Source organism: Salmo salar, chromosome ssa13, assembly GCF_905237065.1.
Source record: "Salmo salar chromosome ssa13, Ssal_v3.1, whole genome shotgun sequence".
Lineage (NCBI taxonomy): Eukaryota > Metazoa > Chordata > Actinopteri > Salmoniformes > Salmonidae > Salmo > Salmo salar.
Window position 1 is genome coordinate 45,110,727 of NC_059454.1, and position 25,504 is coordinate 45,136,230.

General features: G+C 43.1%; 1 protein-coding gene across 5 annotated transcripts; it reads left to right on the forward strand.

The window, feature by feature from the left end:
- Positions 1-23,605, forward strand: LOC106566970 (eukaryotic translation initiation factor 4B). Of its 5 annotated transcripts, XM_014135679.2 has the most exons (14): positions 8-1,270; positions 1,514-1,605; positions 3,536-3,685; positions 10,979-11,184; positions 11,573-11,689; positions 14,295-14,349; positions 14,505-14,657; positions 14,755-14,868; positions 14,967-15,167; positions 15,268-15,499; positions 15,610-15,698; positions 15,904-16,135; positions 22,564-22,601; positions 22,706-23,605. In XM_014135679.2, exons 1-14 carry the CDS (start codon positions 1,164-1,166, stop codon positions 22,723-22,725), a joined length of 1,806 nt encoding a protein of 601 aa, XP_013991154.1. In that variant the 5' UTR covers positions 8-1,163; the 3' UTR covers positions 22,726-23,605. The 5 variants fall into 5 exon arrangements, with proteins under 5 accessions (XP_013991148.1, XP_013991149.1, XP_013991150.1 ...); XM_014135673.2 differs by lacking the exons at positions 22,564-22,601; positions 22,706-23,605 and adding an exon at positions 18,533-19,096 and having other exon boundaries at positions 1-1,270; XM_014135674.2 differs by lacking the exons at positions 22,564-22,601; positions 22,706-23,605 and adding an exon at positions 18,466-19,096 and having other exon boundaries at positions 4-1,270.
- Positions 23,606-25,504: the final 1,899 nt, after the last annotated feature.

The window sequence follows — 25,504 nt, forward strand, 5'->3', positions numbered from 1 at the left end:
AACAACTACGAGTGTTGAAGTGCAAGGTTCAACTTGTCCGCTGTTTAGGTGCCTTGGCTACCACGCTGTGATGATAGGCCCCGCTTTACTGAAGTTGCAAGACATTGCAAGCCAAGAAATTGCGAGATACAGCTTTTGATTGCTGATAGATAGGCCTAGTGGACGATTCTGACTGTCTGCCTGGTGGCCGACCTGCCGATACTGTGCCCCTCCCCTCTCCGTCCCTCACTAGCTCGCTATGAAAGATGAGTGTTTGTGTTCTCCTAAGTACAGCAACTAATCAGTCTCCTCCGTTCCAAAAATACTGAATCTTAGGAGTCTAATCTTGACACTCAGAAATGGGCGTTGACATCGGGCGGCGAATTGCAAGGATTTGAGGAATCAATTATTTTGGAGTCGACTTCACCACTACGTCATCGTTGTTAACAGAAAAAACTAATGTCAGAGAAAGGCAAGCGACAGCAGCGAAGTCCTGTATGGCAATACTTTGAGAAGTTCATTGAGAAGGAAACGCAAACTTTGTGAGGTGGAAGTTAAGTACAGTAATGGTAATACAGGTGCAATGCTTAACCATCTGAAAGGGAAGCACTGTGAGACCAAACCGTTGATGGCAGCAGCTGCATTGTGAATTCACGTGGGATTTATGCATTTTATGCTGTTTAATCGTTAAGAAAAATGTTCCACTTGTCACATCCCTACCCTGGGCACATGCCCTGTGTGCCTGGTCGGTATTCAGCCATGATTACTAGAAGTTTAGATCGCTGGCTAGACTAACTTACCAATCGTAATTGTTAGCTGACATGGCTAATTGAGTGACTGTCAGTGACTGACATAACAAGAGAAACTGCTGATGCACAAGCACATTTTTAAACTGCACCTTGTGTATTCTACTATTCTAACTTTCAACAGTATGCTGAGACCCCACTGAGTTCCTAAAACAGATATTTGTAAAAAAGTATTATAACTTTTTGGCCAGGGGCCCTAAGCGACCATCATATTGGTGTCATCATGCAATGGAATTAACACAGTGAACATGCGTACAAAATGTTAAATTGGACAATAGATCCCATTCTCATGAATTACTTTTGAGAACCTCGCTTCAAATTCCGTTAACTAGGCTTACACCGCCCCCCAGTGGTGATAGAGTGACCGACACCATTGCAATGCAGCCCTGTAGCTGGACACGTTGCGAAACATGCACGCGGAAACTTGCGTGCCCACGTCTCCAGGATCCAGGGCAGGCTGTCGATCTCCAACATGGCGGCGTTAGGTGAGGATTATGTTAGCTAAATTCTGCATGGGCCGGGTGTGGCAAGCATGGAGATATGCATTGAGTAGCATCGACTAAACATTTTAGAAAGGGATGGACTCACCTTTTGAAATACATACTTTCTCTGGGTGTTTCAGAATTGCGTGCTCTGTGTCAGGGCTGTATCACGATCGACGCTGCAGGGTGGGAGTGGGCATGGGACCGAGTAAACATCGCACTTACAGTTTTTTTCCCCCCCCCCAGGAAGAGGATCTGGTCATTGACCACAGGAATGACCATGCGTCTTCATAGATATTGTTTGTTTGGGACTACGATAGTTGCATACTGTGCCGACAGTGAGTTATCTGCTGGGTTTTAGAGGTAGTTACCTGTAGACGCTTGACATCTACACTATATATACCGAAGTATGCGGACACACCTTCAAATTAGTGGATTCGGCTATTTTAGGCACACCCGTTGCTGACAAGTGTATAAAATCGAGCTCACAGCCATGCATTCTCCATAGACAAACATCGGTAGTAGAATGGCCTTACTGGAGAGCTCAGTGACTTAAAACATAGCACTGTCATAGGATGTCACCTTTCCAAAAAGTCAGTTTGTCAAATTTCTGCCACACTAGAGCTGCGCTGGTCAACTGTAAGTGCAGTTATTGTGAAGGGGAAACGTCTAGGAGCAACAATGGCTCAACCGCAAAGTGGTAGGCCACAGAAGCTCACAGAACGGGACCGCCGAGTGCTGAAGCATGTAGCGCAAAAAAAATTGTCTGTCCTTGGTTGCAACACTCACAACCGAGTTTCAAACTGCCTCTGAAAGCAACGTCAGAACAAGAACTGTTCTTCGGGAGTTTCATGAAATGGGTTTCGATGGCCAAAATCACCATGCGCAATGCCAAGCATCGGCTGGAGTGGCGTAAAGCTCGTCGCCATAGGACTCTGGAGCAGTGGAAACGCGTTCTCTGGAGTGATAAATCATGCTGCACCATCTGGCAGAGAACACTACCTGCCCGAATGCATAGTGCCAACTGTAAAGTTTGGTGGAGGAGGAATAATGGTCTTGTGCTGTTTTTCATGATTTGGGTTAGGCCCCTTAGTTCCAGTGATGTTAAATATTAACGCTACAGCATACAATGACATTGTAGACGATTCTGTGCTTCCAACTTTGTGGCAACAGTTTGGGGAAGGCCCTTTCCTGTTTCAGCATGCCCCTGTGCACAAAGCGAGGTCCATACAGAAATCGTTTGTCGAGGTCAGTGTGGAAGAAGTTGACTGGCCTGCACAGAGCCCTGACCTCAACCCCACTGAACACCTTTGGGATGAATTAGAACGCCAACTGCGAGCCAGGCCTAATCGCCCGACATCGGTACCCGACATCACTGATGCTCTTGTGGCTGAATGGAAGCAAGTCCCCGCAGCAATGTTCCAACATCTAGTGGAAAACCTTCCCAGAAGAGTGGAGGCTGTTATAGCAGCAGGGGGGGGGGGGGATCAACGCCATGTTAATGCCCATGATTTTGGAATGAGATGTTCAACGAGTAGGTGTACACATACTTTTGGTCATGTAGTTAATGTAAACAAGAGAGTTGACAGCTGGCTAGCCTACGTTGACAGTATCTGGGGCATGCACAGTAGACCAGGGTGAGGTATTTATGTTTTGTGGGGTGTGTCAACATCTGATGGAGGAGGGGAAGGGGATGTCGGTATGGTAAATCAAATAGGGACCCTTGTGCGTCATGGCATCATTTCATGCCATTGTGAGCTCTCTGCAAGTCTGTAAAGGGAACATCCACACAGCACTGACATGGTCTGACTGTGAACCATATGGCCGGCTTGGAATGACCCTTAAAAATCAGGGAAATGTTAGTCTTGCAGGTTTATAATTTTTCCTTCACTGCTAAGGGACCATCATCGACCCAGTGCAACATCCCCAAACACGTTTGCCTGATTCACACTATAGGCCCAAAAGCAAGCCGAGCTGGCTTGGTTACGCAGCCACCATTGTTGCTGGAATCATGTTGGAAAGAACAGTGTGACTGTGAAAAGAAAATATCCAAGCCAGCACAGTAAGGTTTTGGGTCGGCCCTTTGGTATGAATCAGGCAATTGAACCAGGAGGAGTGTGTATGCCACTATATGATGCACTAGGTCTATATTGGTCTGTTAGGCTATGAAGCAGGCACTCTGGTAGCAGTAATACAGTTTTCCCATCACAGTCAGTCTTGTCAGAGAGCTGTTTGACTATGATGGTAAATGTTTTCCTCTACTCACAGCAGCTAAGAAGAAGGGGAATAAGAAGGTGAAGACCCTATCTCTGACTGACTTCCTTGCTGATGACAAGGGGGGCAATGCTCCCACAAGTTACGCTCCCACCAAGCCCACTAGCAGCTGGGCAGACGAGACAGATGACCTGGAAACAGAGGGTGAGATACTTCAGAAAAATAAACAATCGCCATAGATATTTTCTCCTATTTAGGCCTATATGTTGAGTGTTTATTCAACCAGGATAATGTTGGCTACTGTAATTCATTTAGGCCCAATCCTGTTTTGTGATATTCACCTCTGGTGTCAGTGCACCTGTGCTTGGTATTCATAGTCAACGTGTCAACAGCCGCTGACACATCTTATTGTTAGGATCCGTACATACAGTACCTAGCCAGCGTGACCTTAGAGGCAGTTTGCAGTTCAAACAAGAAAAGAGACACCCTGCCACTGTTTTGTGAAATAGCTAAGGGATGGGGCTGGATAAATGTAACCAGTCTTAAATTCATAGACATCTATGGATGCAAGGACTCTCATCATCCATGAGATCAAAATTATAGATCAAATCAAATTTTATGTCACATGCGCCGAATACAACAGTGAAATGCTTACTTACAAGCCCTTAACCAAAAATGCAGTTTTAAGAAAAATAAGTGTTAAGTAAAAAATAGCAGCAGTAAAATAACAATAGCGAGGCTATATATAGGGGGTACCAGTACAGAGTCAATGAACAGGGGCACCGGTTAATTGAGGTAATATGTACACTACCGTTCAAAGGTTTGGGGTCTCTTATAAATGTCTTTGTTTTCCATGAAAACATACATGAAATGAGTTGCAAAATGATAGGAAATATAGTCAAGAAGATGACAAGGTCATAAATAATGATTTTCTAAATTGAAATAATAATTGTGTCCTTCAAACTTTGTTTTTGTCGAAGAATCATCCATTTACAGCAATTACAGCCTTGCAGACCTTTGGTATTCTACAGTGGCTTGCGAAAGTATTCACCCCCCTTGGCATTTTTCCTATTTTGTTGCCTTACAATCTGGAATTAAAATTGATTTTTGGAGGGTTTGTATCATTTGATTTACACAACATGCCTACCACTTTGAAGATGCTGCAAGTCTCTTGGGGTATGTCTCTATAAGCTTGGCACATCTAGCCACTGGGATTTTTGCCCATTCTTCAAGGCAAAATTGTTCCAGGTCCTTCAAGTTGGATGGGTTCCGCTGGTGTACAGCAATCTTTAAGTCATACCACAGATTCTCAATTGGATTGAGGTCTGGGCTTTGACTAGGCCATTCCAATGCATTTAAATGGTTCTCCTTAGACCACAAGTGTTGTTTTAGCACTATGCTTAGGGTCATTGTCCTGCTGGAAGGTGAACCTCCGTCCCAGTCTCAAATCTCTGGAAGACTGAAACAGGTTTCCCTCAAGAATTTCCCTGTATTTAGCGCCATCCATCATTCCTTCAATTCTGACCAGTTTCCCAGTCCCTGCCAATGAAAAACATCCCCACAACATGATGCTGCCACCATCATGCTTCACTGTGGGGATGGTGTTCTCAGGTTGATGAGAGGTGTTGGGTTTGCGCCAGACATAGCGTTTTCCTTGATGGCCAAAAAGCTACATTTTTGTCTCATCTGACCAGAGTACCTTCTTCCATATGTTTGGGGAGTCACATGCCTTTTGGCGAACACCAAACATGTTTGCTTATTTTTTTCTTTCAGCAATGGCTTTTTTCTGGCCACTCTTCCGTAAAGCCCAGCTCTGTGGAGTGTACGGCTTAAAGTGGTCCTATGGACAGATACTCCAATCTCTGCTGTGGAGCTTTGCAGCTCCTTCAGGGTCATCTTTGGTCTCTTTGTTGCCTCTCTGATTAATGCCCTCCTTGCCTGGTCTGTGAGTTTTGGTGGGTGGTCCTCTCTTGGCAGGTTTGTTTTGGTGCCTTATTCTTTCCATATAATGGATTTAGTGGTGCTCCGTGGGATGTACAAAGTTTTGGATATTTTTTTTAGAACCCAACCCTTGTCTGTACTTAGCAATGCAAATAGTCTGGGTAGTCCTTTGATTAGCTGTTCAGCAGTCTTATGGCTTGGGGGTAGAAGCTGTTAAGAAGCCTTTTGGACCTAGACTTGGCGCTCCGGTACCTCGTGCCGTGCGGTAACAGAGAACAGTCTATGACTAGGGTGGCAGGAGTTTTTGACAATTTTCAGGGCCTTCCACTGGCACCGCCTGGTATAGAGGTCCTGGATGGCAGGAAGCTTGATGTACTGGGTCGTACGCACTACCCTCTGTAGTGCCTTGCGGTCGGAGGTCGAGCAGTTGCCATACCAGGCAGTGATGCAAACAGTCAGGATGTTTTGGTACAGGTACAGCTAACTAGTGCAAAAATTATATTGCGATATTGTCAAAACGATATGATATATCGTCAAAAATAATATTCCTAAATGTAACTATCGTCCCCCCCACCACTATCTTTGAGTCTAGACAGTGTTTACAATGGAGTAAAACAAACGTATATTTGGGGTTCTGGTTGGGTATGATAGTTGAACTAAGCTCATGAGGCATTTATACATTATATTCTTAATTAAGAATCAATGGGTATATATGTGGACACCCCTTCAAATGAGTGGATTTGGCTATTTCAGCCACACCTGTTGCTGACCGGTGTATAAAATCTAGCACACTGCCATGCAATTGCCATAGACAAACATTGGCAGCAGAATGGCCCATACTGAAGAGCTCAGTGACTTTTAACGTGGCACCGTCATAGGATTCTACCTTTCCAACAGTCAGCTTATAAAATTTCTGCCCTGCTAGAGCTGTCCCGGTCAACTGCAAGTGCTGTTTTTGTGAAGTGGAAGCGTATAGGAGCTACGTCTAGGAGCTGCCACACAAGCTCACAGAACTAGACCGCCTAATGCTGAAGTGCATAGCACAAAAAAATAATCTGTCCTCGGTTGCAACACTCACTAACGAGTTCCAAACTGCCTCTGGAAGCAACGCCAGCATAAGAACTGTTCTTCAGGAGCTTCATGAAATGGGTTTCCGTGGCCGAGCAGCCGCACCATGCACAATGCCAAGTGTCGGCTTGAGTGGTGTAAAGCTCACCGTCATGGCAGCCAATCAGTCTGTCCGTTTGTATGTCTGATCCTTGAGATCAGAGTTTTAAGAGTTTTTATGTATTAATGACCCTGATCCTGTTTACAGAAGCAAACACTTTTGATGTGTCTTTTTGACGAAATGTACTTTGAGAAGGCTTTTTTTCTGCCTCGGGCCGCTCGTAAACTGTAGCCCACACCTTTTTGGAGTTGGAGCCTGCCGAGTCAGGAGCGTCTGTCTGCATGCTAGGCCTGCTACGCGAGCGCAGGTGCACACTGAAGGCTAGGATAGGAGAAGTGGTTGCCAGATTGTAAAACCTGATGCGCCATGGGAAAATCTACGTCGTTCTACACAACGTCTACTGGTTGTTGCACACCTGTGCTGAAAGAGATATAAAAAACGGCATTATGTATCTGTTACTGTACTTGCTCTTTACTCAATGACATCCTGGATTAAATAGGATGAATGATCAATGGGTGAGTGATTTATCTTCGCCTTATGCCCTACAATTTGCAAACACTCTGACGAGACCATCATGTCAATACCACCAGGTTCTCTCTCTGCAATTGTATTTGTACCACTCTCTAACGCAGGTGAGCCTTCACTTGATGGCATACTTCCAAAATCTCAATCTCTTGAATTACCTTTTTTTATGTCGAAAGACTCAGCTCGTTTTATTGACAATGGTGCTGGCTCGCCAAGTCCTCACGCACTGGGCAACTGAGATATAGTGTTATGCTTTTATTGTTGATGTCTGGTAATGTGGGACCAACCCCTGGGCCGGTAGATACAATGCAATCTCCTTTGACTCCTTAGGATTTTAAAATCAGAGCAGGTTTTGGCCTCTTGCATGTTGTCAGAAGTCTATTTCCAAAAATAGATATGATTAGAATATGTGCCAATATGACAAATGCAGACATAATGGTTTTTATCAGAAACTTGGCTAAAGAAATAACTCGATTTCTATTGATGATACAGTTTTTAGAAAGGATTGGATGAGTAAAGGAGGACGGGTTGCAATTTATGTGAAATCCAAGTTTACTACTTGAAATTCTCTCGATTACCAAACCCAAACATTTTGAATTTCTTTAGGTTAAAGTCAACGTATACAAGGACTCCCACATCACTGTAGTCGGCTGCTACAGACCGCCCTCGGCTTCGGGAGATGCAAGTAACTCTCTGATGTCCTACACAAGCTAAATGACTCTGAATTCATTCTTTTAGGAGATTTGAACTGGGACATGATTACATCTGTATCGGACTCTTTTAAAGAACTGTGACTTTCTGAATCTCGCTCAATTAATCAATGCGCCTACAAGACCGAGTCCCAGAGCACCTAACAAATCAACGCTATTGGACATTCTTCTCACGAATACCCCTCACAAATACACATCGACTGGGATATTCTGTAACGGCGTCAGTGATCACTGTGCAATTGCTAGTGTTAGAAATACAAAAATGACCAAAGCCAAACCCCGTTATATTTTACAAGACATTTTAGACCGTTTGATGAGCAAGCGTTCTTACATGATCTGTACCATAATATTGACAGAGTGATAAGCACGCCCCTGTGAAGAAATGTAGAATCAGTGGTTTTCAGATAAGTTAGCAGAATGAATTAGAAAGAGAAATATCTCTTGGGCTCAAGCTAGACATACATATGCTCCTGTTGACTGGGCCTCCTTCAGTCCACTAAGAAATAAATGCACAGGATTGATCAGGAAGTCCAAATCAGATTTCTATTTAAATGCTGTCACAGAGAACCTAAACAACCCTACCAAGTTCTGGAAGCTAATCAAATCAGTGCCAGGTTCTAATGTATCCTCTGGCCTTCCTGACCATTTAATTATGGATTCTAATGAAGTGAAGGATAAAGCCGATAGTGTAGGGGTTTTTAACAAGCACTTCATATCTGCTGGTTCTGTTTTTGATAATGGTGGGTCCCAGGCCTCTAATGTAAGCTCCGTTACAGTAAACTATGATATAGGCCCTCGTGAACCATTTTAACTTTGAGCCTGTTTCTTATGCTGAGGTCTATAAAGCATTAAAGGCAATAGACACTAAAAAGTCTGCAGGTCCAAACAACCTGGATCCCCTACCTCTTAAAGATAGCAGCTGGTATTATTACTGAACCTGTGGCTCACATTTTCAACTTGAGTCTCTTGACTAATTCCATACCCAGCATTTGTAAATCAGTTTATGTCCTCCCGCTGCTAAAGGCTGGAGATCCCTCAGAGGCTAATAACTATCGTCCTATTTCCAAACTCCCTATCCTGGCCAAAGTCTATGAATCCCTTGTGAACTCAGTTTAAAAAACAACGTTTTAATTGAAAATAACATACTGAGCAGGGTTCAGTCTGGCTTTAGATCGGGACACAGAACCACAGCTGCAGCCATGGCAGTGGCAAATGACATCATAAATGCAGTTGATAAAAAGCAACATTGTGCTGCTCTGTTTGTTGATTTATCAAAGGCATTTGATTCAGTTGACCATGAATTGTTGGTAGCTAGACTCAGTAACATTGGTCTCAGTGAAGAGACCGAACTCAATGTGTATATACTGACAATCAAAAGTCTAGCTTTCTTGAGATGAATAGAGGTGTGCCTCAGGGTTTCGCTTTAGCTCCTGTGTTCTCAATTTGATTAATGATTTGGGAAATGTGATGCAACCAGCGAAGTTACATCTATATGCGGATGATACAGTCATATATTCATGTGCTCCTTCTCTGGTTCAGGCTGTTGAAGAGCTCCCAGACTGCTTTTCAGCCACTGCAGGCCTCCCTTTATGGTCTCAAACTGGTCTTGAATGTACAAAAAAAACAAATTCATGACCTTTACCAGAGCTCGCACTCAGCCAGAGAAGGTTAGCATTGTCACATCTGGTGGCTTATCCATTGAAAAAGTGTCATCCTACAAATACCTAGGTATATAGTTGGATGACAAGTTGTCCTTTTAAAGTTCATATGAATGATCTTGTAGCGAAGCTTAAATTGAAATTGAGTTTTTATTTTTGTAATGAGGCTTGCTTCCCACTTATGGCTAGAAAGAAGCTTGTTCATGCCTCTTTTCTCTCTGTAATTGATTATGGTAACTTGTTGTATATGTATGCAGCCTCCTCCATTTTACAGAGACTGGACTCTGTTTATCATGCATCCTTGTGCTTTATTACAAATGCCAAGTCACTCACCCACCATTGCACCTTGTACCAAATGATAGGTTGCACCTCACTTTATATGTGCAGGAAGCTACATTTGTAGGTGTTCATCTACAAAACCCTTTTGGGTAAACTCCCTCTTTACCTCTGTAGTCTGGTCTCCTTCACCACCAGCAGATACCATACCCGGTCTGCTAGGTGGTTGCTACTTAAAGTCCCCAGGATATATACAGTATTAGGCAAGACTGCCTTCTCTTCTTGTGCACCAGAGGCATGGAATAGTCTACAATCCATGCTTCATCTAGATATGTTAGTGCCCCTGAATGATTTGAAAATATTGATGGGAGACTCTGTTACAGAGGAGTGTAAATGCTTTTTTTTTTAGGCTGGATCATGTTTTAATTGTATGTATTGATTGTTGCTGCTGCCTTAGCCAAGTCTCCCTTGAAAAAGAGTCTCTGGGTCTCAATGGGCTTTTCCTGGTTAAATAAAGGTGAAAGAACAGTGCTTAACAGGTTCTCTGGAGTTATGAATTACGCTTCACCATCTGGTAGTTCAAATGACGAATCTGGATTTGGCTGATGCCAGGAGAACACTACCTGCCCGAATGCGTAGTGCCAACTGTAAAGTTTGGTGGAGGAGGAATATTTGTCTGGGGCTGTTTTTCATGGTTCGGCCTAGGCCCCTTAGTTCCAGTGAAAGGAAATCTTAACTCTACAACATACAATGACATTGTAGACGATTCTGTGCTTCCAACTTTGTGGCAACAGTTTGGGGAAGACCCTTTCCTGTTTCAGCATGACAATGCCCCCGTGCACAAAGCGAGGTCTATACAGAAATTGTTTGTCGAGATTGGTGTGGAAGAAGTTGACTGGCCTGCACAGCGCCCTTACCTCAACTCCATCGAAAAACCTTTGAGATGAATTGGAACGCCGACTGCGAGCCAGGCCTAATCGCCCAACATCGGTGCCCGACCTGCTTTTGTGGCTGGAGAAGGTCCCTGCAGCAATGTTCCAACATCTAGTGGAAAGCCTTCCCAGAAGAGTGGAGGCCGTTATAGAAGCAAAGTGGGGACCAACTCCGTATTAATGCACATGATTTTGGAATGCGAGTATGTCCACATACTTAAAATCCCAAAAATAGATTGACCCTTTAACCGCCAATCTCTCAATTCTCTCCCTTCTCCTTCATCCAGTGTCCACCTCCTGGCATACAGAGGAGGATATGTACAGGGCCCCGGCCATCGACCGCTCCATCCTGCCCACAGCACCCCGTTCAGCCCGGGAGCCAAACGTTGACCGCTCCCGTATCCCCCGTGGTCCCCCTTACACCGCCTTCCTGGGCAACTTGCCCTATGACGTCACTGAGGACTCAATTAAGGACTTCTTCAGGGGTGTGGGGGTAAGTGCACTACGAATGTAAAAACATGAAACCGTATGTAAAATGTATACACGCGTGACTGTAATTCGCTTTGGACAAAATAATCTGCTAAATGGCATATTGTTTTATATTATTACATTATAAAGCCCTCAAATTCAAGTCTGGAACTCGAAACCAGTTCCACTGCTCTTTTTCATTATTTCCCTAGAGTCAGGGACTGATTTAGACCAGGGACACCAGGTGGTAATTAATGATCAGATAGAACAGAAAACCAGAAGTAGTCTGGACCCCGTAGGGTAAGATTTGAATACCCCTTTTATAAAGTATTTGTCAAGTTGCTGCTAGTATTTGTTCATCCAAACCCAGACATATCTGTGTTTGAACCCTGTCTTTGTCTCTCTCTGTGTAGATCAGTGCAGTGCGTCTTCCTAGAGAGCCCAGTAACCCAGAGAGGCTGAAGGGTTTTGGCTATGCTGAGTTTGATGATGTGGAATCCCTCCTGAGGGCCTTGAGTCTAAACGAAGAGGTGAGTCAATTTTACAAAGTGAGCTACAAGGGAAAAAGTCAGTGAAAACACCATTCAATAGGTTTAGCCACTAGATGGCATCCATTTGTTTTTTTAAAGGCCCAGTGTATTCAAAAAACATATTTTTTTTCCTGTGTTTTATATATATTTCCACACTGAGGTTGGAATAATATTGTGAAAATTATGATAATGCCTTTCTACTGTAAGAGCTGTTTGAGAATGCCTGAAATGTCGGCCTGTTTCGGTGGGATGGAGTTTTGTCCTGCCTGGTGACGTCACCAAGCTGTAAATGAGTTAATAGGCCAATGGAGTTCCAAACCTCTGCCAATAACAGCTAGTTTTCAATTTTCTCCTCCCCCTTAGACCACTCCAAGACAGTCCTAGCAAAATTCTTGCTTGAGAAATTGCTCTTTGCAATCTTAAAAAATAACTGACATTGTCCCAAGATGGAAGGAATGTTGAAACATAATTAACTAAATTACAGTTATCGAAAATGTACGCTTAATCCATTATAAACTAATGTATAGAATTGATTATACAAGTGACACAAGTTTTATAGCACAATGGCAAAGTCATGTGTTAAGTGTAAAAGTAACCTTTTTATGCCTGTAAGTACATGTTGGATAAAACATTTCACTACAGGCCTGATGGAAACAGAATATTTGTTGATAAACTTTCCAAATGGCGATAAAGTATGCTAGACAAGGAGGCATATTTGCGTGTCTGTAAAATGAATTAAGCGAGAAATGTCGGTGGATAGCTTTTATGGGCAAATATTGATATATACTGAACGAAGAATATAAATGCAACATGCAACATTTTCAATGATTTTACTGCGTTAGTTTGTAAAAGGAAATCAGTCAATTGAAATAAATTAATTGGGCCCTAACCTATAGATTTCACAACTTGGCAGGGGCGCAGGCATTTGGGAGCCAGGCCCACCCACTGGGGAGCCAGTTTTTCCTCACAAAAGGTCTTTATTACAGACAGAAATACTCCACTTCTCCAGCGTGCCAGTGGCCATCGAAAGTGAGCATTTGCCCACAGAAGTCGGTTACGATGCCAAACTGCAGTCAAGTCAAGACCCTGGTGAGGACAACGAGCACGCAGATGAGCTTCACTGAAAAATCTTCTGACAGTTTGTGCAGAAATTATTGGATTGTGCAAATCCACAGTTTCATCGGCTGTCCAGGTGGCTAGTCTCAGACAATCCCGCAGGTGAAGAAGCCGGATGTGGAAGTCCTGGGCTGGCGTGGTTGCACGTGATCGGCAGTTGTGAGGCCAGTTGGACGCATTGCCAGCTCTGAAGGACGCTCCTGCAGTCAGCATGCCAATTGCACGCTCCCTCAACTTGAGACATCTGTCGCATTGTGTTGTATGACACAACTGCACATTTGAGAGTGGCCTTTTATTGTTCCCAGCACCTGTATAATGATCATGCTGTTTAATCAGCTTCTTGATATGCCACACCTGTCAGGTGGATGGATTGTCTTGGCAAAGGAGAAATGCTCACTAACAGGGATGCAAACAAATTTGTAAACCAAATTTGAGAGACGTGTTTTTTGTGCAGATGGAACATTTGATCTTTTCTGCTCATGAAACACGGGACCAACACTTTACATGTTGCGTTTTATATTTTTGTTCAGTATAATAACCATCACATCGATGAGTCATGCAATGACATGTTTTGTGGTCCTCCCACTACGATTCATCGGGAAAGCATGGAGTTTTAGGCTACAGATTAATACATTTATGATGAACTGCACACGGTGGTGAAAGTGCATGGTGATGAGCTTGATGCTCCTTTCCAATAAATATCGAGGGTCTTCTTCTAGTGACAGGATGATCGATGCTTGACTGCTGTTTGACAACAAAAAAATATTCTCGCTCTTATCCATAATTATCTCATCATGTAGACTAGACTACCTGCACAGCCTAACCACACTACGTCTGTTTGCTAGAGCGCACGTACCAAGACCAAAGCAGGCATTTGCTATTTAACTCAACCGTTTTTGTGACAAACTATTGGTAGAGTGGAAAATGCGATGGACACAGTGATTTTTATTCGGTACATGAAAATGTAACCAAAAAGTAATTTTTGTGCGCACTACGTCATCACGCACTGATTTTTATCCGCAAACAGTCCATTTGGGGTGCAGTGAGATACCTGATGGGTTGGACGATACTTTTCTCATCAATCATCTTGAAAAAACGTATACTTAACTGGAAATCAACCAATCAACCATCATTAACACAATGACAAGGTGAAATGCTTTATCGGAATGTTGAAAGTGTGCGGGCGATGGAGAGAAACAAAATGGTGCAGTTTGAGGCCATGTGTCGGAGAGTGATGCGGGCGTTGAGATGGGGGTGTGAGCGGGGGGGTCTGGGCAGGTGTGATGCTATCGTTTGTATGTGTACTTTTGTCGTGTAGGAAATAAATATATATACTTTTTTTATGCTCTTTGCTAAGCTATTTTTGTTTTCAATTAAGATGGTCAAAAAATAGAACAATCACAGTAAGGTACTTGTTACCAAGAAAGGATTTGATATTGAGATAAAACAGCTGCATTGGACCTTTAATGTTTACTCTTTCCCCATGCAGAACTTGGGAAATAGAAGAATCCGTGTGGACATTGCAGACCAGTCTAATGACAAAGGTGTGTATCTTATCTTGAAGCTACAGTACTACCATACACATTTTTGCAGCTGTGCATTCTACACACACACTTGCGCAGTTCAGATGAACTTGATTAAGCATCAGAAGAGTTTGTCTCCACTTCCTTTGTGACTCATCTGTGTCTCTCTCTCTCAGGGAGGGATAATCACTCCATGGGTGGCCGGGACAGGGACCGAGGGGGAGACTTTGGCCCAGACAAGACAGACTGTGATGACTGGAGGGCTCCTCGGCCCAGTGGAGGAGAGAGTGACGACGGGCCGCCTCGGAGAGATGACGCCTTTGGAGACCGTGAGTACAGTATAGGTCAGAAACCACATGTCCTCTATGTGGGGTAGATGGACCCCCTAAACCCCTCCGCCCCCTCTCTGTCTGCCGTTTGCTCCAGGGTCACGGGACCGCTACGAGTCAGACAGGCCCAGAGGAGATGATCGCTACGGAGGGGGCCAGGACAGGTTCAGGGATCGCTATGATGACCGGGATCGCAGAGATGACAGAGGAGGTCAGTTGGAATGCCTGGTCTTACACCAGTACACCTATACACATTCAGCATTTTAGTGAGAAGGCTTACTAATATAGTATTTCTGCCGCTTCCCTCAGGTGGTTTTGGTGGCGGTGGTGGTGGCCGCAGGGCATTTGGCACTGGTTACAGGCGCGATGAGGGAGGACAGGATAGCTACCGGCAGGATAGCTACCGGCCGGATAGCTACCGACGGGATGACTACCGGGTTAGTGGGGATCGGTATGGTGACCGTGGTAGCGATCGATATGAGAGACGGGAGGAAAGCCGGGATGACAGAGGTGAGAAAGTTTAATATTAAAATACATGATCTCATTCTTCATGTGCACCGGCACAGTGAAACCTGCACTGTATCAGGGTGTACTTTTTGGCCATTCTTAGTTGCTGTCGAGAGGCCCAAATTGATCCTGAAGCCCCGTAGCGTACCCAAAGAGGTGGAGCAGAGCAACACCCCGTTTGCCCCCTCAGGCAGGGCTGCCTCCATCTTCGGCGGGGCCAAGCCAGTGGACACGGCCGCCAAGGAGAGAGAGGTCGAGGAGAGGCTGAAGAGGGAACAGGAGAAACTGCAGCGACAGCTAGAGGACAGGATCCCAGACCGCAAGCCCAGAGAGAGGTATGTGACGAAGGGCAGAAGAGCATAGGCTAACATGAGGAAATGGAGTAAAGAACAAACTTCATGTATAGCATGTTACCCTTGACTCATTGATCCTGGTCATCCCTCAGGCACCCCAGCTGGCGCAGTGAGGACCAACCTGCAGAACGCTCTCGAACTGGCAGCGAGTCTTCCCAACCAGGCAGCCAGTCTGGCAGAGGTGAGAATTTGACTGGCTATGATGGGTAATGCAGTCAGCCATTAGATCAGTACTGTAGTCGCTGAGACGTCTTTGGAGGGTAATGTTGTGATTTCAGCTGACTTTGGGAGGGTTGGTCTAAAATAATAGAATACACATTTCCTGTTGGACATTTGTGGACGTTGGACAATAAAGTCCTATTTTCTTCTTCCTGTCCCATTGCCAGCCTCCAAGCGCAGGGAGAGCGAGCGCTCGGTGGACAGTGGTCGTGAAGAGGAGCCCTCCCCTGTGACCCTGCCCCCTCCCAGACAGGACGGGCAGCCCCTGAAGGTGGTGCTTGCCCCGCCCCCCAAGGAGAACGCCTGGGCCAAGAGGACCACGCCTGTTGGGGGCTCCAGTGAGGGCTCGGCTGGGCTACCTGTCGCCCCCAGTAGTGACACAGCCCCACAGCTCACCAGGTTAGAGGTCATCACATAGATTGATTCTATGGGTCACCCCACCCTACAATCCTAATGCCCCTAACACCTACAGTGGTTCCTCAATTCAAAGTTTTGAGATTATGCCGCAGGACATTGAGATGATTTGTATGTTACCCTGCGTCACTGATTCATATGCTCCAGACCACCGCAAGGCGGTGTTAGAGCGCTGATTATGCTTTTGGGTACATTGTAAAATGTTGGTCCCAACGCGCTAATGTGTCTCTACCTGAGTGAATGCTGTCAATGAATGGGCAATATGGCGCAGATCAGGCTCCGTCACAGCCGGCCGCGACCGGGAAACCGATGGGGCGGCGCTCAATTGGCCCAGCATCGTCCGGTTTAGGGGAGCGTTTGGCCGCCAGGGATGTACTTGTCCCATCGCGCACTAGCGACTTCTGTGGCAGGCCAGGCGCCCCGGTTAAGTGGCCATTGCGTGGTTGGGTTGTGTTTCGGAGGACGCACGGCTCTCGACCTTCACCTCTCCCGAGTCCGTATGGGAGTTGCAGCGATGAGACAAGACAGTAACTACCAATTGGATACCATGAAATTGGGGAGAAAACCGGTAAAATATTTTATATAACAGGCGAGATAAACCAAATAGAAACTGGTAATTGTGCACGACTTCGCAATTGTATTTGAATGAACTGAATGATGAGGATGAAGAAGAAGAGGGTGATTGAATTTAGAACAATAGTGTAAGAATTGCTCTTCCTCTGTCCTGCATGCGCACCCAAAAAAAGACACTTCATCAAGGGAATCTATAACTGGACTGTAGCATATTACTTCAACTGTTACACTAAGGTTTTTATTCTAAGTTAAAATAAAAATATTCAGTTATATTCCATGATAGTCGTCAAGTATACTGTGTGTGTTGACTGACTATAAGCACCTAGTGACGTCTGCTAAATAAACAAGTTGACGGCGCAGTCATATAGCCTCGGCTACTAGGCACAGATAAAATACAACACAAAAAAAGGTTTCACATATTTTCAAGGCCTGAGCTATTTAATTGATTAGTTGTATTTATTACTTTTACTTGTGGAATGTTACCGGAATGTTACCATCTGGTGGAGCATGGAGTGGAAGTGCTCTGTACTGTAAGAATGTTACCATCTGGTGGAGCATGGCGTGGAAGTGCTCTGTACTGTAAGAATGTTACCATCTGGTGGAGCATGGCGTGGAAGTGCTCTGTACTGTAAGAATGTTACCATCTGGTGGAGCATGGAGTGGAAGTGCTCTGTACTGTAAGACCTCAACCCAATTGAGATGGTTTGGGATGAGTTGGACCACAGAGTGAAGGAAAAGCAACCAACAATTGCTCAACATATGTTGGAACTCCTTCAAGACTGTTGGAAAAGCATTCCTCGTGAAGCTGGTAAAAAAGAAAGAAAAACCCTTGAATGAGTAGTTGTTCAAACTTTTGACTGGTACTGTATATTGAAATAGAAATTGAGAGAGAGACCTTTGGAGATTAGGGGGCAATTATCAGACCAAATGTGAGGACACTTCACCTGATACAAGACTAAAGTTATAAATGTATCAATATCACAGACCTGATTTGCCCTAACGAAAAATGCATCAACACCCTACAAATATGTACATTTATTATAACCCACATAATAATCAAATCAACCTTATAATAGGCAATGATTTATACATTTCCAAAAGAAAGATGCATATCCATATACAATATTTGTTCATCAACATCTTTGTTTTCATTTAATAAAATTATGATAAAGACTCAGATGTTTGTTTCAACTACATTTTAGTTCCACTTCCCCCCCCAGCTCCACAACCATGGGTAAAACCTTGCTGAGATGATTCATGTATTTGTTGTGTTGTTGTATCGTCAGTTTCTCAAGCCAATACGTCTTGATGCCCTTCACTGGTTCATCTTTGCTTGTAGGCTTGGCAGAGTTACAGATTGTTTTCAGTTGATGCCAATCAAGTTTTGATCAGATTTAAATCGGGAGACCTACATTATCATATTTATTTTTATATATACTGTAGGCCTACCATAGGCGAGGTGAGTCTCACTAGTGTTGAGTAATGTGCTGTGAAAAAAGTGTTTTAGGTCTACTTACTCTGCTGGCGTCTTGACCCAGATTATACCCTCGTTTGCAATGCAAACCCAGGCGGCAGTGTGTTTTGAGTCATTGTCTGCATTTGAGAGAGATCGCTCAATCATCATAGCTACAGTATGTGCTATAGCATAATCAAAGTGAGGACAGTGGGAGGTCTGCTGTATACTTATGGCCTGTTGTAACATGGAGTCACACTTACCATTAAAGAAATTATGTTTATCTCAGAATTTTTTCATGGAGAACAGATGGAATGGACATAGCCAGCTTCTTTCTATGGTGCTACCCGTTCCAGAGATACGGGCGATATGGAGAGTCATGCGGCATTGGCGGAGAGTCAGGCGGAGAATGACGCGTTGAAGAGGGCGAGGGACGAGATGGAGTCACGATCCACGCCAGGCACACCTGTGAGCTCTGGAACTCCACCTCCGACAAGCAGAGGCAACAATGGTGGAGGCTTCGTCAGGTCGTCTGTTCACCCCGACATTTCCATTCCTCTTCTGACACCAGAACTGCTCACCACGAGTGGACACAGAATACCAACTGGGATGGATCCTGAGGCAAATGTGGCTTACCAGTGAACCTCCGAGTGTTCATCATGAATACTGTGTTTCAGAAGTTTCTGTCCATGACTGATGCAACCCGAAAAAGCATAAAAGACAGAGTTAATGAGTACTTGAGATCGCTGAGAAAGTCTGGACATGGCCTGTTCTACCTTATCTAAGGAATTAGGCATACAGTATATCTAGGCTACAGTAAACATCTCATTATCCTGTTGGTTTTTGTCACATTGCACAGTAGCCTAATAAACATGTGCATTTTGAAACGGTGAAAACAATAAAACGTCTAATTCAGTATATTTCTACCACTAGATGCTGCGTTTTTATTTTTTGAGTTCTTGGCTTACAGAAGTGATGGGCATTGGTCTCAGGTCACGCGTTGATGAGCCATTTAAACTGGACAATAGCCAGCCAAAACCCTCATCATAGCTAATTGGTGATCGCAACTAATTTGTATCTGGCCATCCAGATACAATGACATATTTGTAGGGGTTGTTGCATTTGTCAATTTATTATAATCCACATAAATCACCCTACAAAAATCTCCCAATTTCTGGCTCTAATTTCTGGGTGTAAGTACATTTGACCGTCATGCTCATCGGTCTATAGAATAATTAGCATAATTGTATTTGTCAACTGGTAATTAAAGTGCGCCTCCCATTCACCATTCAAGTGCAGGCGACAGGCTATCAGAGCTTCACCCACCACTTTACAATGTGAGCTGGAGGCGTTTTGTTTTTCACAAGTGTAGCAGGTTGTGAACAACGTTTCCACACGTTTCCAGACTGAGAATTGTAAATGACTGTAATTAATGCATTCATTCGATACATTTGAATACAAAAGATGCCATACACCTATGATGAGCTATTAGCGAGACAATAGACTCTTGCCAAGTTGATTTCTATTTTTATAGACTTGAAATGTATTAATGGATGTTTGCCTAGTAATGATAATGACATGAAGAAGGAGATCAAGAAGCAGGGTAGGAGGAGCAAGCTCTGCGTGCTTATTACATTATGTGTGATTTCATTTTTATTTTTTTCTGACAATTTCAGTGTAAACACAACAAATACAATAATCATTCACAAACAAATTTATAATCAATCCCGTATAGTCTGTTCTAACAAAAAAGGTTTTTAAAGTCTTTTTAGTACAGTCAAGATTAAAAACGGTTGAATTAATTCCTGAATTCGGTTGCTTTAGCCGACATGTTGCGGTTGATTTATTGTTTATTTATTCAAGGCTCCTTTCTCTTCTCTGTGCTGGAGTTCTTTTAAGAACTTGATGGTATAGCAATAGTCTAATAAACTTGAAATTAACTTGAATCATCACTCTTCATTTTACCCACAAGAAAAATCACTAATAGTCTATCTAGTTTAGTCCCATGTAGCTCAGTTAGTAGAGCATGGCGCTTGCAACGCCAGGATTGAGGGTTCGATTCCCATGAGGGATAAGTATGAAGAAAGAAAGTACAAAAATGTATGCAATCACTACTATAAGTCATGTCTGGGGCGGCAGGTAGACTAGTGGTTAGAGCATTGGGCCAGTAACCGAAAGGTTGCTAGATCGAATCCCCGAGCTGACAAGGTAAAAATCTGTCGTTCTGCCAACTGTTCCTAGGCCGTCATTGTAAATAAGAATTTGTTCTTAGGTATAAGGTGTAAACATTTTTTTTTATATCATTGTTTTTTTAATAAATTATTGGCAGTATAATTTAGCCACTTTGACATGCATCATCCAAACAGCGGCTGAAGGGAAAATGCGATCTAATGCCAATGTCTTGGCGACTTCATGCCAATGTTCAAACACTCTCCATACTACATCAGCCTGATGTATCGGGCAGATGTCGGCGAGATGTACAGTACCAGTCAAAAGTTTGGACACACCTACTCATTCTAGGGTTTTTCTTTATTTTTACTATTTTCTACATTGTAGATTAATAGTGAAGACATCAAAACTATGAAATAACACATATAGAATCATGTAGTAACCAAAAAGTGTTTAACAAATCAAAATATATTTTATATTTTAGTTTCTTCAAAGTAGCCACCATTTGCTTTGACAGCTATGAACATTCTTGGCATTCCCTCAACCAGCTTCACCTGGAATACTTTTCCAACAGTCTTGGAGTTCCCACATATGCTGAGCAATTATTGGCCGCTTTTCCTTCACTCTGCGGTCCAACCCATCCCAAATCATCTCAATTGGGTTGAGGTCGGGTGATTGTGGAAGCCAGGTCCTCTGATGCACCACAGTATCACTCTCCTTCTTGGTCAAATAGCCCTTACACAGCCTGGAGTTGTTTGGTCATTGTCCTGTTGAAAAACAAATGATAGTTCCACTAAGCGCAAACCAGATGGGATGGCGTATTGCTGCAGAATGCTGTGGTTGCCATGCTGGTCAAGTGTGCCTTGAATTCTAAATAAATCACAGACAGTGTCACCAGCAAAGCACCATCACACCACCTCCTCTATGCTTCACGGAGGGAACCACAAACACGTAGATCATCCATTCACCTACTCTGCGTCTCACAAAGACATGGCGGTTGGAACCAAAAATCTCTCATTTGGGCACATCAGACCAAAGGACAGATTTCCACCGGTCTAATGTCCATTGCTTGTGTTACTTGGCCCAAGAAAGTCTCTTCTTATTGGTGTCCTTTAGTAGCTCATCAAGGACAACAACCCCATGAGCCACTGCCTGTTCACCCCGCTATCATCCAGAAGGCGAAGATAGTACAGGTGAACAGTGAAATGCTTACTTACAAGCCCTTAACCAACAATGCAGTTTTAAGAAAATACCTTTAAAAATAAATACCAAAAAACTAAAAATAAGTAAGAGATAAGAAAAACAAATAATTAAAGAGCAGCAGTAACAGCCATCACTAGGTAGCTTCCACCCAGTTACGTAACCCTGCACCTTAGAGGCTGCTGCCCTATATACATAGACATGAAATCACTGGCCACTTTAATAATGGAACACTAGTCACTTTAATAATGTTTACGTACTTTTGCTTTACTCAATTCATATGTTTATACTGTATTCTATTCTACTGTATTTAGTCTATGCCACGCCGACATTTCTCATCCTAATATTTATATATTCCTTAATTCCATTCTTTTACTTTTAGGTTGTGTGTACTGTTGTGAATTGTTAGATATTACTGCACTATTGAAAGAAGTCCAAATCAATTGAATATACCCAATCACAAAGAAATCCATTCATATTTTTAGGAAGGTCATAAAAAAAACATGATACTAAGTCAATTTATTTTAAAAGAACAGAAAAGCATGTTTTAAGATGTTTCTCTGTGCTGTAGTAGTTGAGGCTATGGTTGCTTCATGTCAACAAAATGAATGAACTTGCTATGCTTTTTAAGATGGGGTATAGCAATCAAAACGTCTGGCCTGCACGGACCTCCTGTAGGATTATTTGAGAAAGTAAGCAAGCACCGACAAGCTTCATGAAGACGCCCTCAGAGATGCCCTCTGGTGGTTTCAACGAGCATTAACGGCAATAAAGTCTGACAGTAAAATACTATGACACGTGCGCTGTAACATGCTGTACCATACCGCAGCGTTCTGCGAGCTGTGCTGCAGTATGATCCAACTTTTAAATGAGGACCCACTGTATGAACAGGGATGCCCCAACCCTGTTTGTTTGATATTCTAGCAATGCACCTAACTGAGGATACTTTTAGTCAACCATGTTTGAGCAGTACATTTCTCCATGGACATATTCCATTAACATGCATGTTTCCTTTCAGCTCCTCAAGCTTAGCTGATGATGAGGCGAATAAAAAAGGTAAAGATTGGTCGCTGACACTGAATTTACTGCTGTATTGAGATTTTAGCCATTGTTCAGACTTTTCAATGGAGAACTCATACTTTCTCCGCAATTCTGTTCAGAGGTCGAGCTCAGCGAATAAGTACAGTATGCAGCCTTGCTATAATGGACGCAGACCCACATGACAATACGGAGGACAATGCAGACAGAGGTGGAATGAAAGAAGTGAAGATGTTTGATGCCAAAAGAGTGAGATCTCTGCTCTGCACCATGACCTGGCTGGAGCAGCACTACAGCTCCCTTCCTGCTAACCTGCTTCAATAGAAACCCACCCCACAGTGCTGACTGGCTGCACCTTCAGGACTGTACCTAAATATAGAGAAATAATGACTGGTTTTAAGTAAAAAAGAGACTGGAGGTTGACGTTTTAATCATTATAACAATTTTGAAAGGTGGGGTTGAGAAAACATGTATTGCTACGGGCGTCGTCGCCACCCACCACCAGTCTAAATGCTGGACTGTAAGCTGTCTGAGCTCTGTAAGCCTGGTTATGCTAATGATGGAGCGCCTGTGTCCAAGAGGGACAGACAAGAGTTTTAATAAAAGAAAACGGACAAAGTCTCCTTATTTTAGGGGGCTTTGCTGACATACCTTAACTTTTATTTGACTATGAGGGAAGCAATGTTTGTGTTCCTCTGATCATCATGTATAGCAGTCATTAGCTGCTTCTTTCCAGGGTCTTTCCCAATACACCGTCAATGGCTTCCTGCTTCCTTCACAGAAAGGAACCGCTTCCTTGTCTCATCCGGACCTGCCTGGAGGTCAACGCCAAGGCAACCATGTCATGGAAAATCATATGAGCTGTGTGCTAAATGTTTTGGAGGAAAGCTCTTCACTCACTCTTATCCATGGGCCAAGTGTTGACTGGCATTTAATGCAGAGGATGTTTCAGCATTGTCATATGTAACCCCACTATCACATGTAACTGAAGAAGGAGATCTCATTAAATGTTTCTGGATGTTTCTGTTTCTCTATCTGTTACGTGCATGACTGTAGAACCAGGCTTAGGGTTTTTTAAGCCATGGGAATGTCAAGTCACCCGTAACTCATTATGGGGAGCTTTTAAAGAGTGGGAGAGCTTGATCAAAATGGATATAAGGATTTTTTTTATATAGTTATACGCCAAGGGTAATGGTACGCCACTGCTAAATTATGCAGTTTTGATTGTCGAATCTAACCTCCACTTCCCGTCTTAAAACAATATTCACCCAGATTTCGGTTTCTAGGTGTATTTTTGTCACATTTTAGGTTCTCTTGTTCACTTCAAACAGATGAAAATGCAATATTTGAGTATTTATCTTGTAATATCCTGTCTATACAAACCACCTCTTTCTTTACATCCCTGACCTGTGTGACCCTCAGGTTGTGACCTCTAACCTTGTGTGACAGGACTCATTAAGCACAGCATTTTTTGGGGTTCTCTGCTTCGGAACGCTGATAGTAAACAGACATTCCTGTGTAATTTTTTTTTTTGGGGGGGGACAGGACCCAGTGTGTCTGAGGAGTATACTGTAGCCTGAAGCCGGTCCAGCTGCATGTGCTCCGAGTCACTGTTAAACTCTTGACATTTTCCCAGCATCTTTTCCTGCTTGTCTCCCATATGGTCTATTCCTAGATACCAAAGCAGGCGCCTCCGCCCCCAGGGGAAGTCTAGATGTCCTATCCTGGGAGGGAGAGACAAAGCCCCTGGCTGTGTTCAGTCAAGGTTAAGGGGGGTCAGTAATGGGAAATGTGTGGAACACTGCCTCAGATCTGAATTCAAGGTTGGAATTAAAGGAATTTTACAAGGTAATACCCTCATCACCGCTTTGAGGAGTCACAGTTTAACTTTCTTCCCAAAAGCAACTTTTATTGGTCACTTTTGAATGTGAATCTATTAAATTTCCTACCTAACCGCCTATTATTTGTCATTCTCATACATTGTCAAAAAAATAAAAAATAACTACTCTTAATAGTGTCCTCAATATCATGAAGATGGTTCCTATTTGGCACATTTCCATCACGTCGTTTGTTCTGTACCTGTTTCCTCCACTGTTTTCCATAACTACAACCTTTCGCCACTACTATGTTTCATATCTGGCCTTGGTTGGTATGTTGGTAAGTCCCACATATTGTACTTGAATATACAGTACTTCATTTTGGTTACTTTCCCTTTTTGTCTTGTGGTCTGTGATATGGCCCATGTTTTGTTCTTTCCTGTTTATGGATTATGCCCACACTCTTGGCACAAATCTGTCCTTGGTCAAACGGCAAAAAAATGTAGGTTTACCATATGCAGACAACTATGTTCTATTTGAGTTCATGCTAATGTGTGTTTGGGCGTAGAAAGACACTAAAAAGTGGTCGGTTTAAAGGAGGGTGCCCCTTAACACTGATAATCATTTGAAAAATACTAGCTTTGAGAATGTGGCTCATTCATTTACATCGCTGAAACAATGCACAAAAACAACCGGTGTAAAATATAGTGTTTATTAATATATCATGAAAGTATAATAAATCTTTATCACAGAAATCTGTGATGTTGATTTGCAACATTTGAAATTTGAAAAGGAGCATAGAAGTAGACATAAGGAAACAAATTGACATTAATTTATTGTACAAATTTTGCAATGGCTTTCTCAATCTCCAGACTCAAACTTCATTGAAAATCTATGGTTTGAATTCAAGAGGGCAGTCCATGGGCGCCGATATCAAGGAAAGTATAAAAAGAATAGGAGTGTCAATCATTTTGACACCTATCTTTTTTAGATTGTTTATTATTACCTGTAAATAAATACAAATATTGAGCAATTATATTAGTATAAAATAATAGAAATGCCCCCTTTTTTTGCATACAATATACTATAGCTCAGTATTTGTAT